This window comes from Cyanistes caeruleus, chromosome 26 (genome assembly GCF_971803275.1).
Source record: "Cyanistes caeruleus chromosome 26, bCyaCae1.hap1.1, whole genome shotgun sequence".
Lineage (NCBI taxonomy): Eukaryota > Metazoa > Chordata > Aves > Passeriformes > Paridae > Cyanistes > Cyanistes caeruleus.
The window spans coordinates 3,804,523-3,832,325 of record NC_141726.1 but is presented as its reverse complement, the minus strand read 5'-3'; the positions used below and the strand labels follow the sequence as shown (position 1 = coordinate 3,832,325).

At 47.1% G+C, this 27,803-nt stretch overlaps 1 protein-coding gene across 4 annotated transcripts in view; it reads right to left on the bottom strand.

Moving 5' to 3' along the window:
* Positions 1 to 27,803, bottom strand: part of CSMD2 (CUB and Sushi multiple domains 2) — a 274,223-nt gene that overhangs the window by 129,598 nt on the left and 116,822 nt on the right. For 2 of the 4 annotated variants that reach the window (XM_086863203.1, XM_086863204.1), the window contains 5 exons: positions 19,694 to 19,806; positions 12,189 to 12,266; positions 5,995 to 6,082; positions 4,883 to 5,007; positions 1,850 to 1,971 (listed from right to left, as the gene is read on the bottom strand). In XM_086863203.1, coding sequence (XP_086719329.1) covers positions 1,850 to 1,971; positions 4,883 to 5,007; positions 5,995 to 6,082; positions 12,189 to 12,266; positions 19,694 to 19,806 — 526 coding nt within the window. The remainder of the gene's footprint in view (positions 1 to 1,849; positions 1,972 to 4,882; positions 5,008 to 5,994; positions 6,083 to 12,188; positions 12,267 to 19,693; positions 19,807 to 27,803) is intronic. The other 2 variants (XM_086863205.1, XM_086863206.1) reach the window with 2 other exon arrangements.

Genomic DNA, 27,803 nt, shown 5'->3' with positions numbered 1-27,803 from the left:
ATAATAAAAAAAAAAAAAAAAAACCCACCACAAAGAACAAAACCAACCAAAAAACAAACAAATAAACAAAAAAAACCCCAAACACCAAAAAAATAAAAAAAAATAAAAATAAACCAAAGACAAAAACCAAAAAAAAAACCACCAAAATGAGATCCTGTGAGTCTGTGAGAGTCCCCCTGGAAAAGGCAGGCAATGCACAACAATGTCCAGAGGCAAGGGAGAATAAATGGGAGCTTGAAGCCTTGGCAGGCTCAGGATTCACCCAGAACTAATGGAGTGATGTTTGCAGGAATCCAGACACTCCAAGCAACAAGCCCTGTCACCTTCTGAGAGCAGAAATAACACCTCAGAAAGGGTTTTTGGAGCTACACAGCAAAGGAATTCCTGTTCTTCTGCTCCAGATTTGGAGGAGAGACAAGGGCTGAGGTTGGAAAACCTGAGGGCACCAAACACTGTCCTCAACTGAATTCCCATTGCCAGGGGAAAATGGACAGGGATTGATCTTTTCCAGGCCAGGGCAGTTACACCTGTACAGAAAGCGATTGTACTGAAATTCACAACAGCACAAAAATGTGAATAAATTTACAATACTGCATAAGTAACACGAGCACCCAAACCTCCTTCCTCTGCCCCTGGGGGCTGAAATCCTGCTGGATCCCAAAAAAACACGGGAAAAATCAGCATTCCTGGCACAGCCTCCCTGCCCTGATGAGCTGCTTGGGCACCTCCCCGCCCTCCACATGAGATATCAAAGGGGCTTCGATTACAAATAATTACACTCACTTTTAATTACAACCCTTAACAAAACGAGTGCTCAGCAGGGACGGAAGGTCAGGGATTTTAAAGACAGCTGGGAAACAAAAGGAAGAGTCTGTGTGGGGACAGAAACTGAGCCTGAGGGGCTGAGGAAACCTTTAATTTGAGGGTGAGGAGGGGCTGGAGAGGTTTTCCCAGAGAAGATGTGCTGGCTCTGGATCCCTGGAAGAGTCTAAATTGGACAGGGCTTGGAGCAGCCTGGGATAGTGGAGGTGTCTGGATGTGTTTGGAAGTGTCTGGATGTCTCTGGATGTGCTTGGATGTTTCTGGGTGTGCTTGGATGTTTCTGGACATGCATGGATATTTTTGGAGGTGTTTAGATCTTTCTGAAGTGTTTGCATTTGTTTGGATGTTCCTGGATGTCCTTGGATGTTTCTGGAAGTGTTTTGAAGTGTTTGAAAGTGTCTGGATTTGTCTGGACATATTTCTAAGTGTCTGGATTTGTCTGGATGCATTTGGAAGTGTTTAGATGTGTCTGGAAATGTTTGGAAGTGTTTGGAAGTGTTTGGAAGTGTTTGGAAGTGTTTGGAAGTGTTTGGAAGTGTTTGGAAGTGTTTGGAAGTGTTTGGAAGTGTTTGGCTGTGCACGTCCACACTCCATCACCACATCCCTGCATCCAAACACCTTCCAGCTTCTGTTCCATAAAATATGAGGGCAAAGGACCCCCTTTGTTCATCTCCTCCTCTCATGGCTCTGGTAAATCAACAATTCTCCTCAACAACAGCTTTGAACTGAAAAGGAGCAGGTTTAGATGGGATATTGGGATTGAATCCTCCTCCGTGAGGGTGAGGAGGGGCTGGGATGGAATTCCCAGAGAAGCTCTGGCTGCCCCTGGATCCCTGGAAGTGTCCAATGCCAGGCTGGAGAAAACCCAGGATAGTGGAAAACATCCCTTCAATGCTTCAATGACCCTCCCAACCCAAAGCCACCTGGAATTCCATGAACTACAAGCCTGGAATTCCACAGCACAGCAGAAACCCGTCCTGCCTGGAGCTGCGGAGCTCCCCAGCGCGGCTGGGCTGTGAGGACCCACCTTGGCCGGGTTGAGGGCGGTGATGACCCACACGCAGTAGGCGTTGTTGTCGTACTGCACGGGGTAGTTGGGGGAGGTGATGACCCCGCTGGGCCCACGCAGGTACGTGTCACACATCCTGGCTGGGGACACAAACGGGCATAGTCAGCGCTGCCGGCCGCGGGAGGAGGGGGGAGCTTGGTATGGAACTGGGGGAAAGCAGAAATTTAGTAATTGTTGTTTTCATAGCCTAAACTGCTCCTTTTTTCTGTCCATGTCGTGAAAATGAAAGATTTCTCTGTGAGGAGTGGGGCCAGCAAACCCTGATCCAAACAAACCCTGATCCCAACAAATCCTGATCCCAACAAACCCTGATCCCAACAAACCCTGATCCCAACAAACCCTGATCCCAACAAACCCTGATCCCAACAAACCCTGATCCCAACACACCCTGATCCCAACAAATCCTGATCCCACCCAAGCCTGATCCCTGCAAACCCTGATCCAAACACACCCTGATCCCAGCAAACCCTCATCCAAAACAAACCCCGATCCAAACAAACCCTGATCCAAACAAACCCTGATCCCTGCAAACCCTGATCCCTGCAAACCCTGATCCCTGCAAACCCTGATCCCTGCAAACCCTGATCCAAACAAACCCTGATCCCTCCAAACCCTGATCCCTCCAAACCCTGATCCCAACAAATCCTGATCCCACCCAAGCCTGATCCCAACACACCCTGATCCCAACACACACTGATCCCAACAAACCCTGATCCAAAACAAACCCTGATCCAAAACAAACCCTGATCCCATCAAACCCTGATCCCATCAAGCCCTGATCCCATCAAACCCTGATCCCAGCAAACCCTGATCCCATCTCCCCTCAGACCAACACCCAACCACGCTCTACTCCTCAGACTGATTTATTTCCTTTCCTTTCTCCTTTTTCCTTCACAAAAACCTTTCCCCATCCAGGCCAGAGGGGCCAGGAATGACACAATGACACAACTCCTTCCTGAAGTCCCCAAAAAGCCACATTCCCTTTCTTCCTGCAGATCAAACCCCCAAAATGCTGCACAGCGAGGATTTATTAGGTCAATATTAAGTATTTATCAGCTGGTTTCCTTCTGTGGGCTCAGAACTAAGGTGGAAACTCAGCTCTGCATCTTCAAAACATCTCAGGTGAAGGAAAAGCTGGGAAAAGTGCTTAAGCAGGGAAAATTTTTCCTGTGGAATGCCTTTGATGTAATATTTAGCTGAAATATTCCACAAAAAAACCCAAAAAAGTGGGGAAAAACATCCTGGTTCTGGAAGTGTTCTCTGCTGCTGCAATGTGTGCTCCAAATTTATTTATTTTTGAAGTTTATTTATTTACTTAAACTTATAATTTAAATTAGGAGATGTATTTGCACATGAGGAGTCTGCAAGGGTTTTTTTCCTCTGTAAAATCTGGAAAAATCATCTCCTGGCCAAGCTGTGGGAACATTGGGAATGGCTGGGAAGCACCTTAGGAAGGAGCTGAGGTCACTTATCCAGGACACTGAACCACCCCTGCCTCATCGTGCAGCTCCCACAGTGCAAAAAAAGGGTAAATCCCATTATTCCCATTTTTCAGGTGGGATTAAGTGACTTTCCCATGATGCAGATGGAATCTGCTGAAGATGGGGAAGCTGCAGAACTTTCCCCCAAAATTTTCTCAGTGGGAATTAAGAAATTATTGAAGCCAAAGGGGTTAAAATCTGGAGCTGACTCTGGAATTTGAGAGAAACCAAATAAAAAAAAGAATGGAACAAACTGTGATAAAAAAGTGGCAGAAAGCTGAAATAAAAATCAAATTTTTAAAAAAGAAAAAAAAGCAACCCCAAAACATGAAATTCAGCAGCTAAAAAAATTAAGTTGATTCACGGAAACAGAATAATGCAGACAAATCCTTTCTTATCTCTTGCAGGAGCACACTACAAATTTCCTTTATACTGCCACATATTTATGCCAAATATCCTCTTACACTGATTCAATTTATTCCAGGCTTGTTTCAAGAATTACATGGGATTCCAAGCCCTGAAAAAATCTGCAGATGTAATAAAGAAAAAAAGAACTGGGGGAAAAAAAACCACCCTCTACTTATGATTTTAAGAGCTTTAAAGGGATTCAATTAAAAATATTACAAGTTGTTCTTTATTAGCATTACAAATATCACAATGTGACATTTCAGAGAGGGAATGAAATCAAAATGGCCATGGGCAAAAATGAAAAAAAATCTCCGTTCCCTGATGGCTCATGGCACAGGATGAGGCTCCTGGGGAAGCACAACCCCAAAATGCTGCATTTCCAGTTAAAAATCTCCCTCCATTTCTGCTTTTGCAGGTTTTATTCCAGTCTTTCCTCCTACAGGATAAGGAGGAGAGGGAAGAAAAAAGCTGGAATAGGGAGAGGGATGGTCTTGCTCAGGTTTTACATCCCTGAGCAAAAGGAATGTTCAGGAGAGAGGGAAGGGAAGGGATTTAGGGACAGCTAGGAAATTCATGGAAGAGTCTGTATGGGGAGAAGGGGGTGCAGAAACAGGGACTGAGGGGCTGAAAAAGCTTTAATGTGAGGGTGGGGAAGCTCAGGAAAAGATTTTCCAGAGAAATTGTGGATGCCCTATCCCTGGAAGTGTCCAAGGCCAGTCTGGGGTGGTAGAAGTTGTCCCTGCCCATGGAACAAGATTTCCCTTAAGACACTTCCCAACTCAAACCACTCTGGGACTGTTTGACCTGGCCAGGGGATGACCTGAGGGCAGGATGGCTACGAAAAGGGACATGAAGGAGCTGGGAATTCCCACAAATCGGAATAATCCAGACAAGCTGAGCCCCCTCTGGCTGCCCCTGGATCCCTGGGAGTGTCCAAGGCCAGCTTGGAGGGATAGTGGAACAGGATGGTCCTCAACATCCTCCCAACCCAAACCACGCTGGGATTATTTGATCTGAGGGCAGGATGGGTGATGGAAAAGGCACATGAAGGAGCTGGGAATTCCCACAGATCCCAAAATCCAGCCAGGCTGAGCCCCCTCACCTCTGCAGACGGGCCGGTGGTCGCTCCAGGCCACGATGATGTCGCTGACTCTCTTGCAGGTGATGCTCTTGGAGCCCTGCAGGTCGTAGCCCTCATTGCAGGAGAACTGGATGCTGGAGCCCAGCCTGGAGAGGGGACAGAGGGGCCATCAGCCTTCTCCTGCCTTGTGCATCCCAGGATCTGGGGCCAGAGCCATCCTCTGGCCCCGCAGGCAGCAGCAGGAAGGGAGGAGCTCTGCCTCCCCCTCTGCTGTGCTTGTGCCAGGTGCTGATGTCCAAATCCCAGTCTTTAGTGACATTTCAGTGGGAATTTCACCCACAGCCCCGGGAGGGGACACACTCAGCATTCTTAGGAAGTAGAAGAAGAAGAAATCTTTATCAACTGCTCAGAGCTTTGTTCTTTAATTTGTGGTTTGGATTCTGAGCCCTTGCTGTTGCAGCTGCTTTGTTCACTGAGGTAACACAATGCAGTTTGCAGTGGCTGGGAATTCATCCTGTGGAATTTAGGGACCATTGGGAATTCCCTTTCCTCTGCCCTCCCTCCTTTGCTGGATGTGAGGAGAATTGGACAGGGTGGGATTCGATTGAGAGACACTTTCCATGAGCAAAACAGCCCTGGCCAGCAGAATCAGATGAAATATTGATTCCCCACAGCCACCAGCAGCTGGGTCATCCCTGCAAAGGAAAACTGGGAACTGGAAAGGAACAACAGCACTGATTTAAACTTTGTAATTCCCAATTAGCTGGCACCACACAGACTCAGTGACAAGGAACCTCAGTCACCTCAAGTTCTCTAAGGGAAGGGCCATGCTGGGGCTTGAGCTAATTTAGAAAGTGATATTTTTTTTGGCTGCTTCAGTTTTCCAGGGGAGGGATGACAGCATAAAGGGATTCTACAACTTGGATTGGGAAAGGACAAAAATATTTCAAGAGATCTTTAGAGATCCTCACATGGAACAGCACACACAGGCAAGGTTTTACACACATGTTCCCCAAAACTGGTCAGGATTTTGGGAGGGGGACAGAGCAAACAGAACCCCCCAGGCCAGGAGCACACCCAGGGACACACAGCAGCTCTGCAGCATGCACAGAACACAAAGGAAATGTTCTTACCTAAAATCGTTGCCTATCCTTTTGCCTCTCTCAGGAATCCCAGGGTCTGGACACAAATTATGTCCCTGGGACACACCAACCTGAGTTACTACAAAGCAAAAAACAGCACATACAGAGACAGAATAGCAAAAGGAACATTCTTTCAGCAGCTGTCTTGGTGGATGTGGCGAGAAAAATGGCAACTGGGAGCTCAGAAACCTCAATGTGTTCTGTTTCATTCCAGGAAAACAACGGCTTTGGAAACAAATATCCTGCTCAGTTTACACACCTGAGCGTTTTCTAGGAAATGCCAGCCAGGGACACAATTTTCCCTCCATTCCACTAAAGAAATACCTCTGGAAGAAGCTGGTTTCTTGCTTTATTTCTCCATTCTGCTCAACGACACCAGTTACAGAGCCCTGTGATTAAAATGCCACCTGCAACCCTCCGAGGTGACCTCGTAGCCCTCCAAGCCCAGCCCAGTGTGCCAGGCAAAGAAAACAGCTCCATGGAAAGGCAGGTGTGTGATCCCAGGGGGAAAACCCAAGCACAGAACGAGAGGGAGAAAGGAGAGGGGAATGCAAGTCGAGGATTTTAAAGCCAAGCCATTTAGTTGGAGGATGGAAAATTTCATGGAGCAACCTCGATGCCAACAAACATGAAATCCATGGAGTGGTGACCAGCACTGAAGAAATCTCCCAGCTCCATCCTCTGCCTCCCATTTCCAGCCCTCTCCAACCTGCCCAAGCCACAAAGGAGGGTTCAGCGTGGGGTAACCTGGGGGTTCCTCACCCCTGGCACAATCCTCATTTCCAGCCTGAATTCCAGCACAGTAATACGGAACAAAAGGGTGATTTTTTGCCACAGGAATTCGATGGGACTTAGTTTTCTTTGCACCCAAAATACCACCACATTTCTCAACCATGATGCTGAAGCACTGGAACAACCCCATTTCCATTCCACCTCTGCCTACAGCTGGATTACAGGGAAGAAAACCCCAATTTTATTCCAAACACGGTGGCCCAAAGGCCACTGCCAGGGGGAGGGTGACACTGAGGTGGCACCAGCCTGTTCCTCATGGCAGACACGAGGGCTCAGCAGCTGGAGCCCTGCAGGGGCAGGGGAAGGGCAGCCACAGGGAGGATCCACCAGACTGGACACACACAAAGCCAGGACCATTGCATATTTGGGAATTAACCACGGGGGAATCCCAGGTGCATCCCCAGCTACAACTGCTCCTACAGAGAGGGAAGGATCGATGCTTCCCAACTTGTGCTGATCCCAAAAATATTCCAGCTTCTCCTCATCACTAACACCTCCCCTGATGCCCTTTAAGTCCTTTTTAGGAATTTCCTTTTTAAGGCCCCTTTTTTCCTCCCTTCCTGCCGTGCTGGAGCAGGGATGGGGCTGGGATTGTCCGCACACGTGGCTCTGTTTTCCCACACGGTGCTTTGGTGCTCTGGGCTCTCCTCCGTGTGCGTGTGAGGGCACAGAGGTGACAGAGACATGGATTCATGGAGAACAGCCTCCTGAGGGATTGCTTCTCCACCTTTCCATGCCCATACCCCCTGGTTAAGCTCAGTCAGGTGAGGAGGCAGCAGCACCAAGACAGCATCCAGCACCCCTTGATTTTTTTGTAGCTCCAAACTTTGCTTTGCCGCTTTTCACAGGCCCAGAGAATTTCAAATCACCCCAGGGTGTGAAGGAAGGGAGCCCACGGATTCAGGTCCCAGCTTCTGACAGGAAAAGTGACTGAACAAAGTCCTCAAGCACCACCATCCTCCTTGGGGTTCCTTCCCTACACACAAAGGTGATGCCTATGCACAGGCAGCTCCAAACAAAGGAAATTCACCTCAGGATCAGGGACCCAACAGGGTTTTATGTCCCAAGGCCATGTGGGAGTGAAGGAAAGTGCTCAGATTCCTGATTTTCCTCCTGTAAAAGTCCCCCTGAGCAGACACACCTGTAACAACCACAGCTTCCAGGGCTGCATTCCAACACTTAGGAGCTCTTCCTCAGAGAAAAAAAATCACATTCCCACAGCAAATTCCCCCTGCCATGGTCAGAACACCCATTTTGTGCCCCCCAGAGTGGGTCACTGCTGTCACACCCGGTGATTATTTCCCATATCAGACAAAAACAAAGCCTGGGATTCAAAACTTTGGGAAGAAATGAGGCCCCAGATCTCAGGAAAACACAGGCCCTGGAGGAGAGTTTGTCAGTCCCACTGCTGAGGTGCAAGCCCAGTTCATCTCTCATTAGCTGGAGATGGATTAACACCTAAAAACACGTTTAGATAAAGCAGGGAACAGGGAAGATAAAGCTGAGCAAAGGGGAGAGGGAAGATATCTCCATACCCTGGGAATTGGGGAACTTCCCTTTTAAGGGGAGTGAAAGAAAAGGAGGAGATGGATTAGATGCTCATTTACAGAAACTTTTGTTCTCTACCTTTTGTTTTGAACATACACACACACACAAATAGAATAGCCCAAAGGTTTAAAACTGGATTTGTCGTGCTGAGAATTCACTGTCAGTGCTGTGTTCACCTTCCCAAAGCTTCATCTGGGCTGTGCCATTCCCAAATGAACCCTTCAAGGTTACTGGAGAAGTAAAAATCGTGATGTACTGCTCAATTTCTGTGTTAGAAGCTCAGGAATTTTCTCACCCAGCCATGGGATTGGTTTTCCATCCCCTCAATCTACTATTTTTTTTTAATTTCTTTCTCCTCATGAATTCAGTGGCAGTCAATTCTGATTGTTCAGTTTGCCACTGGAATTCACTGGTAAAATATTTAGTTCTAGCTCTCTTGATTTAAAACGTTCACTGACAGATTCCCAAGGGACAATTTCTCACTGAATTTCAGAACTACAAAATAAAGCAGCACCTCAGAAAACCTCAGACAGAGCCCCAACATTTCTCAGCATGAGGAATCCAGTGAAAGCAGGTTATAAATGTACAAACTCCTGGCAGGAGGGGTGGGAAGGACTGCAGCAGGAATTACATGGTTTAAAGGGTTAATCTGTGTGCACACACCAGGGCTCTGAGGAATTCCATGCAAACTTCTGGGAAAGATTACAAAGATCAGGCCTGAGAGCAGGGAGCTGATTTATGGGTGCAGGCCTCACCCCAGCGAGGTCCTGCTGCATTTCCAACCCCCAAAGATCCAAAAAACAAGGATTAAGTGATTCCAGAACCTCAGTGACACTGACCCAGACACTGAACACTCACAATTTTAGCAACACCACGTGTGAAAAGGGCACAGTGAGGTGCTGACACTGGGAAAATCCAATTCCAGCTGGAAACGTTCCACCTGGACAATTCTAAACCCAAATTTCCCATCTTGTGCTATCCCAGAGCAGTTCAGGAGATGCAGGTTGACAAGCATTCCCGGAATTCCAGAATTCCCAGACCACTTCCAGGGCGTCCCACGGAGCCCAAGCAAAGCTTGTCCCCAAACCCCAGCTGGCTCCTGTGTCCCTCAGCCCTGGGCACCACTCACACCTCCCCAAAATCCAGCAACTCCCACACACTTGACTGAGACCTAAAAACTGCTCAACACCCCCAAAATGACTTTTCAAAGCAGATTTTGACCGAGCTGGACATGCACAGAACTTTCACTCCTTCATCCAAGTCCTTCCAGACACCCCCTCCAGATCAGCCTCACCCAAACACCACAAAAGCCAATTTGATGATGCTTTTTAAAACCCAAAACACCACAATTTTCCCACTGTGGGACTGGAATATTCACATTTACATTCTGCATTCAGTGCCAGAAACAGCCTCCAAAATGTGACCTAAAATTTAAAACTATTTCTTGTAACTGCATTATTTTTCTCTCTGTATTATTTTTCCCTCCAAAAGTGATTAAAGCAAGATTTCCAAATAATTTTACTGATGGTGAGCAGTACAAGGCACTTAATTATGAATTCAAACACATTCCACTGCAACTGAGCACAAGCAGCACCTCCCCCCAAAATTCCCTATTTTTATGGATTTTTTTCCCTGTGATAACACAAGCAGCTGTCACATCACTACATTTTGCCTCCATTCAGCCCCACGAAACACACAGGTTTTCATCTGGCCAAGCAATCCCAAATCCAAAACCTCTGCAAGACCTGCAGGATTTAAGTGTGGATTCTTCCAGGGGGGGATTTTAGGTCAGTTTTTAGCAAAGAAAACATCGCTGGTAGGAATAATGGGGGAAAAATGCCAAGGACTTGAAGGTTGGACTTGATCTTTTCCAGCCTTAATGATTTTAGGGTTCTGTGGCACAGCTTTAAGTGTGGCCAAGAGACACAAGAATTCCTGAATTTCTGGTGTTTGAGCCAAAGCAAGTGAAATTGCTCTGGGATAGGAAATTTCTTTACCCAGCCTGTCCCACCTGTGTACTGGGAGCACAAGGGCTGACCCTGCAGCTCCAGCAGGGAACAGAGCAGATAAGGCTTTGCAAAAATAAAATAAATCAAATTTCCTGGTGCCATCTCCTCGGGAATCAGCACTTCTGCAGCTGGAAATTCCCTGTGGGAGCAGAAGGCTGTGTGAGATAGGGGTGATCAGGGCTGAAAATCCAGACCTGAGGGAGAGCAGGGCATGGGGAAGGAGCTGGAGCCTCGGGGGGGTGACAAGGACCATGGAATGGGGCCACCATCCCCATTCCCATTATTCCAGCTTAGCAACTGCCAGCCTGAGCTGTCCTCCATCAGCAGGACAAGATCTGAGCTCCCCAGATGCTAAACTGGCAGGTCTGAGCCCCTTGGGATGGGATAAACCAGGAAGAAGGAATGAATTCCTAGTTTTCCATCTCAGAAGTGCAGCAGGACTGGGACAGGACAGGATCTGCTGGAAAGGAAAGCTCAGGTGCTGTGTCCTCCTCAGGCCCAGGGCATTTATAACAGGTAAAACTGCTCCAAAGGCCATTCCCAGGAAGGAGAAATGGGAATTCTTCATATTGTTAATGCCAGAATATTTCATTAAACCAATGATTTCATCACTCCCTTCCCCACATTCCCCAAAATCCAGGATACCGCACCCCCTACTCCAAACACATCCCTCTGCCTCCACACCGAGCCAGGAGGGTTTTCCAATGCATTTCCCACTCAGTTAAGTGCACTGGGATGTTTATTCCAATTAAATTCTTCCTGGCAAGGAATGTATCAGCCAGCCAGGAACAGCTTGGACTGGGAGTTTTCCTTTAAAACAGAATTATTTTCCCCTGGACATGCCCCCAGTGTTTTCTGCTCCGCAGATTTTGGGTTGGGTTTTTTACCTTGTTGGGCCTTGCTCCCAAAAAACCAGGGCCTCTAAAAATTCTCCTGGGACCTGGGAGGGAGACCCTCCTTCCAGAAAGACACTGAGCCACAATTCAGATCCAATCCATCCATTGTTCTGAATTTTGTCTGCAAAATCCACCCGACTGAAATGTCCAAACTGCTCCTCTCTGATGGGGGTAATGGGCTATGCAACAAAATGAGCAATTCCAGCCTCTCCCCTAAAATCCATCTGGAAAAATGCAACATCCTGTTCCTGTCTGAATCCATATAAAATATTAATTCTGAGTCAGATCCCTCCTGTTTCATCTCAGAGTTACCGTAAGAGCCCAGGATTCAGGGACAAAAACCACAGGTTTTACTCCTGATTTGGGAAGAACCTGATGGAAAGGTGCAAGATTTCTCACCTGCCAGGGGAAGGCACAGCAGTGACCCCAGATGTTCTGCCCCTGACACACCAACCACTAAACACAACCTGAAAAATCAGCATTACAAACCCAGGATTATCTTTTTCTTTTTTTCCCTGCAGGGAAAATGAAATAAAACTCAAACAGAAAAAGGAAGACGCTGCTACTGCCTCTGTAAATTTTCCAAGATATTTTTTTTAATGTTGTTCCTTATCCCTGCTTCTTATTTACAGCGATAACATCGATCCCATTCCCAAAATTATTTGCTTTCTCCACTAAAAGGAGCCCAAAGCCACGACCCTGGAGCACGGAATCAACCAAATGCACAGCCTCCCACCCCTGCAGCCCCTTCCAGCAGTTAGTAAATGCTTGTGAACAGAGCACTGGGAGGAGGGAGTGATGCAGAAATGCAGAGGGAAGAGAGGGAAAAGCACCCAAACTTTTCAGAGTGGTGAAGTTTTAGAGATTACTGTAAAATCCACTGAAATGTTCCAGGAGATTGTTATCACAAAGACAGAGAAGGAAGAGCCAAAAAACTTACACACAGATGTCTTCTGGTTGTTGTCCTTGCTGGGCATGAGCTTCACCCCTCTGGACTTCAGCTCCATCTGCTTCTTGACTGCAGGGATGGGAAACAAAGGGAAGATGAGGAAAAGGTTTAGCTGAGCTTCAGGGATTTTTAAAGTTTTCGTTTAGAAGAAGAAGAAAAATGTGAATCACCCACACCCTGCACGCTTCCCTTTGGGATCAGCCAGCTTATCCTGACCCCTCAAACCAGCAGGGATTTCTTTTCCATGTTAGGGCTTTGGAGAGCTTTAATTTCAAAATAAAAATGGGGTCCAACCCTCCCCCCCCATCCCTCTGTAACCCGCTAAAAATGGGAGACAGGCAAAAGGGAAGTTCTAAGGAACTTCAGGGATGCTGAGAGGAAAATGCTGAGCTGGTTTCTCCCCTGCACAGAAATTTATCCCATGAATCCATTATACAGCAGAGCCATTCCATTCATAACCTAAAAACTGCAGAGCTGGTGTGAACAAACAGCAGGAAAAAGCAGGGAAACAGCAGGGGAAATAAAATTAAACCCCATTATTGGCAAAGGGAAATATCAGCTTGGAGCCCCATGCTTGGGGGACTCCTCCCAAAGCGTGACCATTCCCTCCCTGCTCCAAAACTCCACTGAAAGAGGAGAAAAACCAGGAAAGGGAACAAGGATTCCATCCATCTCCAAGAGCCCCATCCTTTCCCAACAGGCAGCTCCCCACAGCAGGGAGCAGCAATTTGTCTCTGCCCTGGACTTGGCTGCTGCTGCCGAGGCTCCCTCCACCCCTGAGGGTTTGACACAAACCCCACCTGGCAGAACCATCTGTGAGCAGCTCAAACACCTGGACCTGGGATAATTCCAGCCTCCAGAGGCAGGAACTGGGATAACCCAGCCTCCACTGACAGGAACTGGGATAACCCAGCCTCCACTGGCAGGAATTGGGATAACCCAGCCTCCACTGGCAGGAACTGGGATAACCCAGCCTCCACTGGCAGGAACTGGGATAACCCAGCCTCCACTGGCAGGAATTGGGATAACCCAGCCTCCACTGGCAGGAATTGGGATAACCCAGCCTCCACTGGCAGGAATTGGGATAAAAGAGCCTCCACTGGCAGGAATTGGGATAACCCAGCCTCCACTGGCAGGAATTGCGATAAAAGAGCCTCCACTGGCAGGAATTGGGATAACCCAGCCTCCACTGGCAGGAACTGGGATAACCCAGCCTCCACTGACAGGAACTGGGATAACCCAGCCTCCACTGGCAGGAATTGGGATACCACAGCATCCAAATCACTTTCTGGGAGCCTTTTCCTGACGAGCCAGCCCTTACCCAGGGAGAAACCCAGCCCATCACCCACTTCAAACTCTTCTCCCTGTGTTCTTCATCTTGTCAGGCTTTCATCCCTAAATTAGCACATTCCTAAGACAAAGCTGTCAAGAAAAATTACCCATGTAACTAACGAGGGGGTTTTGAATCGTGCTGGGGGTTTTTTTGGGCTTAAAAAGAACCTGTTAGGAACAGCTGCTGCAGGAGGCTCAGACAGGGAGAGGCTCCTTAGAGCTCACCTGAGGTGCTGCTTTGAGGGAGATGCTGGGTGGAGCTTTTCACTCATCATTTCCTCACAGCTTTTGGATTTCTCTTTAAATAAAGCAGCAATAACTTCAAACTCAGGGCTGCATTAGCTGGAAAATATTCATGAGGAAAAGCTGCTGCTGCTCCTGTCTTCCTCACCAGCTTCAATCTGTTCAGGGCAGCTGCCTTTTTTTATTAATTGAAGAAGGGAAAACTAATTAACAGCAGGCTGCTGTCAAAGCAAATCAAACTCTTTGTTTCTTTTTACTCCAAATCCACCTGCAAGTGCAGCACCAGAGAAAAAAAGCAGCAGGTTTTGGGATGCCCCAAAGGTCCGTGTGGATGGGAATCACGGGATATTTCCAGCTTGATCTCAACGTTTTTAATAAATGTGTTATCAATTGATCAAAAAAAGGAGTTGGGACTACCAAAACTCACATTTTTGGGGGTAAAAATCTATTTCTGCTTCAAATGAAATAGTGACACACCATTCTGCAGTGCTTCTCCAGCTTTTTCCATGCAAACACAGGGAAAACCCCCCAATCCCAGCCCAACATTCCCTCCCAGGCAATAAAACCCAGGCGTTTCCAAGTTTCCAAAGCTGAATTTGGATTTTGATTTTCCAAGGCTGTGGCTTGGGACTCTGCAGTCTGTGAGTCACTGCTCTCTGGTTGTGTTTTGGGGCACAAGCAGTGAGGGAGCAGCTTCATAAAATAATCCCCATTTTTGTATTCTCCACAGCTTCCCACTGCACATCCCATTATCCAGCCCCCAAGGAATGTTTCTCCACGCAAACAAAAGCTCAGCTTGGATGATTTGTGCAGGATAAGGAGAATTTAAAAGCCAAGCAAAGCTTCCCAAGCATTGGTGAACCCCACCAGAGCTGATGGTGGCACCATAGAAGGGTGAGACATCCTTGGAAAAGTCAACTTTTCCTCCAGGACACAGCAACCTGCAGGGATTTCCCCAGTGCTGAACATCCCAAATCCAGGAGAAGGCAGTGCAAGGTGGCAGGGGGTGGAATGAGGAGGAATTTTAAGGTCTCTTCCAACCCAAACCATTTCAGGATTCTCTGGCACAGGGAATTCCTAATTTGGATACCCCCAGGCCTGGAAAGTTTTCAGGGACATATTTCCAACCAAGGTTCTCCCAGAGCCATCCCTGCCAGAAGCTGTGGATGCTGAAAGCAGGCAGGGAGCAAGGAGCCTGTGAGAAACTGAGTCACACAAGGGTCTCACTCTGGCCTGAGAAAGCATGAGAAGGAATTCAGACAGTCCTTGGTAAAGGACAACAATCTTTGCAGGTGTTGTTTAGGATCCGTGTTGTTTGTTTGTAGCAGGTGGTCAAGGAGTGGTGTTCCAATTAACCAGTGATGGTGATGTGGTGCTTTAATGAGCAATGACAGTTTTACCTCTCACACCTTCTCAAACCTGTCTATAAAAGAAGATCAATAATAAACTTTGATCTCTGGGACAACTGAGAGAGTCACGTCGTGGTTCTCGCCGTTCCTAAAACAGCGCGACACAGAACCCATCAAACAAACATCTCCCTCCAACTCCATTCCTGATGGAAAACCTGGCTCCCAAACCCTGCAGCAACAGGAACCAGCACCAGACTCATCAACGAGCACCCATCCCAAAATTCAGAGGTAGAGCTGCATCCCCTGAAAACATCTCCTCCCCTAATTGCATCGTGTCCCTTTCCAGTAGAATTGATAAATTGGTAAAGAGAAATTGATAAAGAGGGATCACTGCATCCTCTCCTCCTCATCCTTCATTTTGGAGACCTAATGATGGAAGTCAGACTTTACAAATGACTCCATTTAGAGCAGAACCAGGCACAGGAAAGCACCACTTGTTTTGTGCTTTTTTTTTAATTAAAGAAATAAGAACAATTCTCCCACTCCCTGCCCTCAAAATCTGGTATTTGAAAATCTACTTTGTTTGTAAATTGGAATGTGGAGCAGTACTACAAAGGACTGTGTCAGGATAATTGGATGAACAGAAACTCCTGTTTTCTGGAGGGTTTTGCTGCACACACACATCCAACAGATCTAATGGAATACTCAGCATCCTGTCAGATTTGAGAGATGACATTACAAAGCTCTGCCAGCACGGCAGGCAGGCCGGGCTGTTCCTTTTAAACAACTTCATGTTGCTCTAAATGAGAATTTAAGCAGACATTTATTTATTTTTAATTTGGAAAACAGCATTTTAGCAACAACAACTGCAAAAACAAAATCTATTCCATGCAGCTCTGTTATCTTTGTTGGGGGAAGTGCTGTTAAATCCAGACCCTGCCTGGATCTCTCCCTCCTGCTGGGATGATTCAGCAGCACCTGGGATACAGCAGGATACTCACAGGGGTTCTCGTTATTGGAGGTGAAGAGAAACACCCTCAAACTCAACTCTTGGGAAAATTCCTCTTTTGGCAGCCTGAGCAATGGATCTTCACAAATCAGAGCTTTCAGAAGCACCAGAGTTTCCCAGAATTGCCCAGGAGAATCCACAGATCTTTTAGAATGGCAGGAGCTAAAAAATCCCTTTGGAACCCAAGGGCTTGATCCAGGATGAGGAAGGGAAGATCCAGGATGAGGAGGGGAAGATTCAGGATGAGGAGTGGGAGATCCAGGATGAGGAAGGGAAGATCCAGGATGAGGAGTGGGAGATCCAGGATGAGGAGGAGAAGATCCAGGATGAGGAGTGGGAGATCCAGGATGAGGAGAGGAAGATCCAGGATGAGGAGTAGGAAGATCCAGGATGAGGAGGAGAAGATCCAGGATGAGGAGTGGGAGATCCAAGATGAGAAATGGAAGATCCAAGATGAGAAATGGAAGATCCAGGATGAAAAGGGGAAGATCAAAAATGAGGAGGGGAAGATTCAGGATGAGGAGTGGGAGATCCAGGATGAGGAGGAGAAGATCCAGGATGAGGAGTGGGAGATCCAGGATGAGGAGGAGAAGATCCAGGATGAGGAGAGGAAGATCCAGGATGAGGAGGAGAAGATCCAGGATGAGGAGTGGGAGATCCAAGATGAGAAATGGAAGATCCAAGATGAGAAATGGAAGATCCAGGATGAAAAGGGGAAGATCAAAAATGAGGAGGGGAAGATTCAGGATGAGGAGTGGGAGATCCAGGATGAGCAGTGGGAGATCCAGGTCCAGGCTGAAGAGTGGAGGATCCATGATAGAGAACAGAAGATCCAAGATGAGAAATGGAAGATCCAGGATAAGGAAGGGAAGATCCAAGATGAAAAAGGGAAGGTTGAAAATGAGGAGGGGAAGATCCAAGATGAAGAGTGAGAGATCCAGCATGAGGAGTGGAGGATCCACAATAAAGAGTGGAAGATCCAGGATGAGAAATGATAGATCCAAGATGAGGAGTGAGAGATCCGGAATGAAGAGGGGAAAATCTGTCCAAACTGAAGCCTACCCATGGGTAGATCTGTAGATCAAAGCCATGGATGGGGCTGGGAGCACCCTGGGATAGTGGGAGATCACTGCCCATGGAAGGGATGGAACTGGATGGGATTTAAAACCTGCCAACCCAAACCATTCCAAGATCCTGTGACACCCTCACAAAGCCGTTTGTGTGTTTCATGTGCAACAGAGCCTTCTCCAGCCCTTCCCTGACAGAGGCAGCTCTGCTGGGATCTATCCTGTGCCGGGGCTGGAGCTCATCCTATTTATCTTCCTCCCGGAGGGAAGGGAAGCAACCAGGGAGGGGAGATCGATAAAAGCTGTAATTATGTGTTGGTAACAATCAGCTCCAGAGCAATTAGGGAGCCAAGTTCTGCCATAAAATATGTGCAGAGAGGGGCAGCAGCAGCCAGGGCAGCATTCCTATCCCTCCAATTCCCTCTGACAGGGGGACAGGGGACACCTGAGGTGCTGCCACCTCCCCTGATTAAAACACTTCTAATATTATTTTCTTCCATCTTTTTGAGGAGGCTGAGGGATGGGGAGGATGCGGAGGAATTTTTTTTAAAAAAAAATAAAAAAATCCTATGCACAGATTTCTCCCAGTCCCTTTGATTTCCTTACATGGGGAATGGGGGGAAAGCATTTGAGAAATCAAGATTCACTTTAATGAAAGGGAAAAGGGAAGGGGGAAATATTTAACTTTCCCAGGAAGGGAATGAAAAGAATTTGCTGTATTCAACAACAATAAAAAAAAACCCCTCCGCAGTCTGATTGCATCTAACCTTGCTTTTACATTCCTAAAGTGATTTCCAAATGAGGGCACGGATTAGGGAGAGTGGAGAGGGAACAGGCAGCGAAGGTATTCTGCAAAACTCGGGATCAATTTAAACAAGCTGGAAGGGAAATTGTTTTCTTATAGATTATCAGCAAAGCCAGACCCCGCCCCAGAGGACATGGGGGCTTCATAAATGATGTACAGACACGTCTTTGGAAAACAGACAGCAAATTAGAGCCACCCTAAAGCCTCCCTTCCTTCTCCTGGCCCATCCTGATTCAGCTCTCCTGATGAAAAATGCATTTCAGCTGCTGTGCTTCCTGTGGAATTAAACAGCCGACAGTTTTGTAGAGATTTATCTCCAGTGAAATATTTATGTCCAGGCCAGGTTGTGGAAAGGGTTACAGGGAGGTTTTTAAAGTATCAGCATCTCCTGTCCTACAGATCCCACTGCCTGCAGACACCTTCCCTTCATCCCTGGGAATTTTCACTGCTTGGCTGCTTGTTTTGCTTTTTTTTTTTTTTTTTAAGCATTGAAAGGCAGAAACTGCCAAACTCCACAAAAACCAGCAGGAAAAACGAGGGCAGGTCCCCTCTGGCGTCTGGGCTGAGGTGCTGCCTCAACTGCAGCTCAGGAACGGGGAGTTCTGCTCAGTTTTGAAGACTCAATCCCCAGTTCCTTCCCTCTGCCAACGCCACTCGCCCGCTGCACACGAGAACCCCTGACACTCAGCTAATCAGGGGGAATTAGAACATTCATCCTGACTTTTCCATGGAGGGAGAAAGGCTGACTCAGACAGGTGCTTTGGAGAAAGCAGCAATCCTGACAGCCAGGGAAAAGGGAAGCTGCTTCTTCCAGGCATTTTGCTGCACACCAACAACAAAAGAGGTTTTTTTTCCTTGCAATTTAAAGTCATTTACAGGTTCAAGGAAAGTAGAAAAGTTAAATATCCATGTGGTTCATGTGTTGAGGCCATGACAGCACTGCTAAGAACAACCTGGGAACATCCAAATGGGGCAGCTTTGCAGATTTATCCAAGGAAAATCATCTCCCTTTCTCTCAACTCCTCTCCAGAGCTTTTTCCCAGCAAAGTCCTCTTGAGAGGAAACCTGCTGAGCTCCCCTGAGCCCAGCCTTGGGAGGGCAATCAAAGCCATTCCTGCTCCTTCCCTGCTTCACCTCCTCCCTCCTGGATCCTGCCTCCAGAGCCAGCTGCAGCCACAACCTCCTTCAAAGTCATCCCAGGGAACAGTGGGAGCACTTCCAAGGAATCCACTCAATCCATTCTGGTCCCACTCTGGTCCCACCAGGAGCTGCCACAGCCTTGGAGCAGCATCTTCACTGCCAAGGGATTTCCTGTCCCTCAACAGCACCTGAACACCCCAGTCCTGGAATCTTTTTATCCTGATCCTGAATTCTCCCCAGAGAGGGTGGGAAGGGGCTGAGATGCGCTTCCCAGAGCAGCTGGGGCTGCCCCTGGATCCCTGGCAGTGCCCAAGGCCAGGATGGAGGGGTTTGGAGCAGCCTGGCACAGGGGAAGGTGCTCTGCCCATGGCACTGATGGGTTTTAAGGTCCCTCCCAAACCAGTCTGGGTTTTTCCATGGAATCCACGCTCAGGGGGATTTCAGATAGAAAATGAACAGCAGCAGGATCATGCAGGGAGGCAGCTGCGGATTCCTGGGAAAGCTGGGATGGGTGAGGCCATACAAGGGCATTAATTTATTTCTCTCTTTACCTTGGTACTGGGCACTGAAGCCCTTCTGCCTGTGGTTGCCGTCAGAGGTGAAGTGGAGCCGCAGCCAATTTTTGCTGCTGATCACAGGGGCGGGCAAATTCATCCCAGTGAACCTGCAAGAGACCAAGCAGCACAGCCACATCAGGACCGGGGAGCACACCCCAAATCCCAGTGAACCTGCAAGAGACCAAGCAGCACAGCCACATCAGGACCGGGGAGCACACCCCAAACACGGCTCTCCAGGCCATCCTCCTCCTCCGGGAATGTGGGAACTCCTCCACAGTACCACACACCCAAGGAGAGCACCCTCCCCACTCCAGGGGTGTTTCCAGCTGGGATTCCCATTGGAGAGCTCCGTGTTTGTAATTATAGAGGTTTCCATTCCTTTTTTCCTAAGGCAAAGAACATTCCCAGGCTTACTCAGTTCCTCTCTTCATGTCTGGTTAACCCCGCTACAAAGAAAACACCGTTTATTTTAACTCAGGAAGGGAAAGGATGGCAAGAACCTCTTTATTTTTTATTTTATTTATGACCAATCCCAACCTGAGGAAGATTCCAGCCAGCAACTGAGGTGGGCAGCTCCAGAGCCCAGCAGCAGCCCTTCATATCTGTTAACAATTTTATCTCCTTTTAAAATATGATGTTGTTTCTGTCATTTAACTCCAGCTAAAACTTCCTTGCTGAGTTTTGCCCCAAGCCAAGATTTAGACTGGACCAACATTTCTCCCAAGTCACAGCACTTGGACTGTGGCCCACAATGGTGACATTCACCATGGTGGGGACACTAAAGCTCCCATGGAACCCTGTTCCTGTTAATGAAAGTTAATTATTTTAATCCCCAATCATCACTTATTTAACAATTACTGCAATTTCAACACCCATTATTGATATTCTGACACCTTTTATTGCCATTCCAACACCCATTTTTGACATTCCAACACCCATTTTTGACATTCCAACACCCCCTGCTTTTTTTTTTAATGAAGGCAAAAGGATCCTGGGAATCTGTTCCATCTGGAAGGTAATTGAGATTTGATTATTAAACATTTTTTAGCAGCAGATCTGACAGCCCATGGAGCATCTGAAGAGTCCTTCAGTCACCCAGCCCATCCAGAGGTGACCTCAGCTCCTCCAAGTGGGAGCCAGGCTGGGATTGGCAGCGTTAATTAATGGCAGAGGGGCTGCTCTGCCCTCCCGGCCTGTTAATGAGCTTGCAGGGTGATTAGTGCATAACTAAAGCATCTCTGCCACCTACAGTACAACCCAAAGCCTGGATTATCCCGTGCCTGGATCCTGCAGCACTCTGAGGCTTCTAAAGCTGGCCTTTAAGGCTGTTCCCCATCACTTCTCCACGGATGGGTTTCCATGGCCCAGCCCTTTCAGGAGGACGAGGTGGTGCAGAAATGGATCCTCTTTGGCTTTTTGCCATCCTTGGGGAACTCAAAGGCAGCTAAACTGACTGAACTGGAAACTTTCTCAAACAACTGAGTTCTAACAAACACATTTGGGGCTGAGATGGAATATGGGATGCCTCAAACCCATACTGAGGAAGTTCCCCTGGCTGGTTGTTATGACAACAGCCTTAAACTTAATACTCTCAGCCCCAAGGGCCAATTCATTGTTCATTCTGCAGCAGCAGCAAAATAATTACTAATTATAATTAAAATATCAATAATAATATAATTCATAATAATTAATTCTAAAGAATTAATCTTTAGATATGCAGAGCCAAATTTCACTTTCACATCTGTAATTCAATTGCCTGAGACAAAAAATAGACAACAATGAACCAAAGCTGCCTGAATGAGGCTCAACTTCTGCTGTCCCCATCCCTACTTTTGTTTTTGATCAGCACATCCTTGGAGGGTGGATTGAGTAGCCTGAGGACTGGGAATCCACTGACACGGAAACTTCATCTCCAGAGGCTCATGGAATTATTAAGGTTGGAAAAGATCTCCAGGACCCTCAAACCCAACCTGTCCTGAGCCTCCTTTTCTCCAGGCTGAGCCCCCCCAGGATTGACTCTCCAGACTGTGGTGGTTTTCCCATCCCACCACAAACTGCCAAGGATCCCAAATACTTGAACTGTTAAAATTCCACCAAGCCAGTGAATGAACACTTGGAAAATCATCTGGAAAACTCTAACAGATGGCACTTCCTCCTGCCTTTGCAACAGCAGGAGAAATTCCTGAAGGCAAAACCAGGAAAAGGGACAAAAAAACACATGACAGCCCCTGTGTTCTGCACCCACAGAAGATTCAGGGAGAAGGAAAACCTTTCCTTGACTTTCCTGCATGGAAATTTTCCTCAGCTCCAGTGTCACTTGCTCAAGACATGGACAGCTTTTGGAAAAGACAGAATCAGCCAAGAAATCCCCATCAGCTCTCATTGCCAGGCACACCCTGACAGACTCCCCCATGATTCTGTTCCCTCCAGAACTCCCTTTCCTGTCCCCTTTCTCACCTGAAATCCAGCAGAATTGCAGGGTGAAGGTTTCCATCCCCTAAAAGGCCCTGCCCAGCCCCAGATTCGGTGGGAAAAGGGGTGAAAATGTTCTGGGTAAGAAACACCATGGCTGGAGCTCAGCATTCCATGGAAAACTCCATGCCCACCTGCAGCTCCCACCAGCTTTTCACCTGGAGGCTCCCACAGGTTTCAAGTGATCATTAGGCACATTAATAGTTCATTGATAATGGAATATTTAATTCCAGCTGCATGGCCTCACCATGCAAATGTCCTGGCTGCTGGGGATGGATCTCAGAGGGAATGGCAAGGATGCTCAGCTGGGAGGAGAACCAGAAAACCAGGGGATCATCCCAAATTTCCTAGCAGGGGTTTGGGGACAGGGCGGGCAGATCTTTGTCTTACTTTGTATTTTCCTTTGCTGTCATCACCCTGCCCCCAAGCCCCACCTGAACTCTGTTCAGCATGAGGGAAAAAAACTTCATTTCAAACAATTGATTTTATCCCAAATCCTTCCCAGCAGTGTTTTTAACCTGGGATGTTTTCCCCTTGAGTGCCACCAAAGCCTCCACATTAAACACAATTCCTTTATTCATAACAGGGAAGGGTTAATGCCATCAAAACTCCTTTTTGAGAAAAAGCACTGAAGTGAGGAATTCTCAACTCTTTATTTCTTTCCTTGCTCTCTCACTTCCCACCGAATCCAGGCATTAAATATTTATCCCATTCCTTCCCCTGGCACAATTAGTATGGCTGTACATGACTGGCACTGATTACTCTGCATTCACGTCCCATTATCTATTTACAATCCCAATTCCTGCTTTAATTTGTTTCCACGCAGAGAGGAGGAAAAGGAAGGGAAGAAAAAAATCAATGAAGTATCACAAAATGAGGCAGAAGCACTGGAGGAGCAGGAGGAGATGTTTGCACATGGATTTTGAGCACCCTGAAATTTGATTATCCTCAATTTGGCCATTAGTTCTCCTTAAATGGACCCAAATACAATGAGATTTCCTCATGTGGATGCTGCAAGAGTCAAAGGTCATGACTAAAAGGCAGGAATTCCACCTGAAATCCTGTTATTTCAAGTGAAATACAAGGAGATGATGGATTTAAATATGAATTTGAAGGTGCCCTGGTGCTGCCCAGAATGGGAGTGCAGTCAAACACCAGTTTCAAATAAAAGCAAAGGACATCCCTGGGGATGTTTTATCTTTTTTTTTTTTTCCCCTTTTTGCTTGTATTGATTTAATTTCACCTCTCTGTTCATTTCATCTCTGTTCTGACACCCCCTTGGATCTCTGCTGATAATCTCTAACATCAGCCAGGCTGGATCCTGGCTCCTCCTGGAGCATCCAGCACGAATTCTGTGTGAATCTCCCTGAAATTTCATCTTCCTGGAGCTCAGATCCACCTTTTCCTGCCCTGGCTGTAACCCGAGGTGAGACCTACAGGAGTGGCTGGGAGGAGGACGAGGACGAGGAGCCAGGATCCAGCCTGGCTGATGTTAGCAATTCCAGGGATGGAGGAGTCAGGGGCAGATTCCAGCAGCATTTCCAGGGGTGGAGGAATCAAAGCTGGCAGTCAGTATGGAATCCAAGGACAAGAACACACCTGGATCATCCATGGAAGTTCCTCAGGACAGGCTGGGCAGGGCTTGGAGCAGGTGGGATAATGGAATGTACCCATGGATGGGGTGCCACTGGATGGGATTGAAGGTCCTTCCCAACCCAAACCATTCTGGAATTCCACAATGCACAACTGGATTCAGTGCTGTGGATGCCAAGTTTAACCAGAATTGTTGCACAAAACTAAGCCCGGCCCAAATTTCACTCCGAGCTCCATCCCCAGCTCTGCCAGAGCCTCCTTCTCCCTCCCATCCTTTATTCCATGGATACCCTGCCAATTCTGATTCAATTCCCTCTCACTGCAACTCAGGGACACTCTCAGCAGCTCTTTATCTCCCTGGGTGTTATTATTCACTTCACCTGTATTTTTAACTTTTCATCCAAACCTCTCCTGAAATTATCAGGAGAGCTGTACCATTAATTCTGAACATCTTATTCGAGCTTGTCTGCTCTCTTAAACAAAATATACTTAAGCACCTCTAGACCTCATTTCTGGGTCGCAGGAGACATCTCCTCACAATGGACTTTTGCAAGGAAAATGAATAATTAGATGCAGTTATTGTTGCTCCTTTCATGCTGGAGGCACGGCAGGTGCACTCCTGCATCTCAACTGCGCTCCAGAGCCTGCAAGTGCCTCAGCAAGGGCAGGGAGAGATCCCACATCACCCCACACCTTGGGAAGCAGCAGCCTGCGACATGGAAATCCTCTGATTATAGGCAATTCTGTAAAAAAACACCCTACAAACAAAGCAAGTGAACTTCTGGGACTAGTCAGAGATTTCCCTTGGCAGGATGTGCCCCCTCCAGGCTTCCCAGTTCCTTCCTTCACTGGAATGTTTCAAGGCTGGAATTCTTCACTGGAATGTTTTTCAGACCCATCATAACCCCAAGGACAGATTTAAACAAGCTTTTTCCTGCAGGAGGAGCAGTGCACTCCTCATTTCCCAAAAAAGAATGGGAATTTCCTTAAGGACAGGTTATTTCTAGTGTGGAAAACTTCCTGGCATGTTCACAGCACCCTCCTGCAGGCTCCAGGGAATCAGCTGGCACCAGATCCTGCTGGAAAGGACAAAACAGGTGAGGTTTGCCCCAAATCCAATCAAAAAAATGCCACCAGGGCAGACCCAGCACCCTTGGACTGGAAATGAAGAATTCTCCTGGTCTGGACTTTGGCTCAGCCTTAGTCCCAGGGTGCAGCCTAAGGGAACAATTTTTGGTCTCCATCCCTCTGCAGTCCTTGTTTCCACTCCCAGAACTGATAACAACAGACTTCAGCTTCATGTCCAAGAGCAACAAATCAGTCCCAAAGCTTCCACTTCCAGGGATCCCTGGCTCTTTCCAGAACAATTTATCCCCCACTTCCCCTTTCCTTCCTTTTTCCTTGCATTCCCTCAAAAGGTGAAAGTGTTTCCAAGCAGCAGTAAAACTTCCTTCATCGACATCACCTTTAATTCCTGCCCTCCAAGAAATCTGCTAGTTAGGATCAAATAAATCCTTTTAATTTTCTTTTTTCCAGGAACTCCTACACTGGAGTTCTTAATTCTTCATTTTTTTTACGTGGCATTTCCCCAGCTCATCTTTAGAGAAGCATAAACCAAACCCTTGGCTGATTAGGGACGATGGAACTCAACTGGAGACAAAGCCAAGCCAATTTCCACTGTCCAGGGTGCCTGATAATCTCATTTTTCTGTTTCCTTCACCTCTAAAATGCTTCAATATTATCTCAGGCTGAATTCTCCTGGATCACTGTTCTGGATTAATTTCACTTTAATGAGAAGTGATTCAATGGTCCATAGGCATTTCTGGAGCTGTCACAGCTGAGCATCCCAACAGGTGAAAGTGTCTCTGAGGGGGTTTTATTACATTTAGCAGTGATTTATGCACAAACTCACCCACTGGGGATTAGTTTTTCTTGGATTTCATGGATATTCCACACATTTACACACACAGGCAATGGATATCTATGTTAGATACTAAAAGAACAACAAGCTCATCTTGGAGGCAAATATTTCCCAGCCATTCATAAAACGTAGATTTTTAGTTTTAGAGAGAAAACCTCTTTAACCCAAAGGCACAACTTCCCATGGAGCAAAATGCAGCTGGTGCAGAAAGGAAATTGTAAAGCACTGAGCTGACCACCAACACACAAGTATTTCCAGTTTTCACCCTGATGAAGCTAAAATCCCATCAAAGCTGAGTCTGGAAAATTCTGAAATACTTCAGAATGGACACAGCTTGGAGGAGAGAGGGTTCCTGCCAGAACCCAGCTTTGTTCTGCTCTCAGATTGGACATCAGGAGGTTGGAAATTCCAGGAGGAATTTTCTCATGGAAAGGGTGGTCAGGCCTCGTAATTCCCATTCTTATTGGGGAAACGAGGAGTGCACTGCTCCTCCTGCAGGAAAAAGCTTGTTTAAATCTGTCCTTGGGGTTATGATGGGTCTGAAAAACATTCCAGTGGGGAATTCCAGCCTTGAAACATTCCAGTGAAGGAAGGAACTGGGAAGCCTGGAGGGGGCACATCCTGCCAAGGGAAATCTCTGACTAGTCCCAGAAGTTCACTTGCTTTGTTTGTAGGGTGTTTTTTTACAGAATTGCCTATAATCAGAGGATTTCCATGTCGCAGGCTGCTGCTTCCCAAGGTGTGGGGTGATGTGGGATCTCTCCCTGCCCTTGCTGAGGCACTTGCAGGCTCTGGAGCGCAGTTGAGATGCAGGAGTGCACCTGCCGTGCCTCCAGCATGAAAGGAGCAACAATAACTGCATCTAATTATTCATTTTCCTTGCAAAAGTCCATTGTGAGGAGATGTCTCCTGCGACCCAGAAATGAGGTCTAGAGGTGCTTAAGTATATTTTGTTTAAGAGAGCAGACAAGCTCGAATAAGATGTTCAGAATGATTGGTACTGTTATAAATTTGTATTGTGATATTGGCTTTCGCAGATGAATATTATATATTAAATACTTTTTAGCTATGCTAACAAGTCTTAAGTTTAAAAGAATTTCCTAGGTACAAGGCAAGGAAACCCCAGAGGGCAAGGTCAGTGGGGCCCAAACTGTTATCAGAACAATAGAACCCAAACTGTTATCAGCGGAAGATATGAAGACCAGCTGCCCTCAGGGGAAGGATGAGGGGCCCAGGCTGTTATCAACAAGTGACCATCTGCAGCAAAAAAGAAACCAAACTCCAAAATAATGCTGACCAGCAGAAAATAACATGATCCAAGAAGGTGGAACCAGGGAGGGGACATGCTTGAATATGCATTAACCTCTCACAGCAAAGAGGGGATAAAAAGGACACTCCTGAGATACCAGGTGTGTTCCTGGTAACCCACCAGGGCACCCGGCCGTTTTAACCCTTTACTTTATTTCTTTTGTCTCCTAATTGTCTTTTGTTTATATTAAATTCTTTTTATAATTTATTAAGTGAATCTCGTTTTTAAGAGTGCGATGCAAGGTCAGGCCTTGGAAGTGCCCAGGGAGGTTTGGAGCTCCCATCCCTGGAGGAGCCCAGGGAAGGCCTGGATGTGGGCTGGGGACAAGGATTGGGTGAGGGCTTTTCCAGCCCCAATTATCCTGGAAAGGAGAAGATTCCTCTTTCTGTACACCCACAGGGAGACCTTTGGGCTCCACGAAAATGGGGATAAGAAAGGGCTCCTCCCAATTAAAATAATCAGTTAATGAATCCCACCCTTGCTGCTAATTACCCCAATAAAAAGAAGTCAAGTGACAGAACCAAAGCGCTTCCCAGGACTCTCCCACCCTGAAACCAGCTCGGTTCCAGTCACAGCACAACGAGGTGACAAACACGATTATATTTATTCCATTCAGAGCAAACCACCCCTAATTCAGCACAACAGAACGCAACTGAGGCTCTCTAATGCCGCATTGCAAATCCCCACACACACCCCCTGGAACCTGCTACAGCTTTATTAGAATTTCCTCTGAAGCCTGGATATCAGAGCTGCAGAGATTGTTTTCCCTGGGCAGGCAGGGGAGATGTGCTGATAAGGAACCGGGCTGT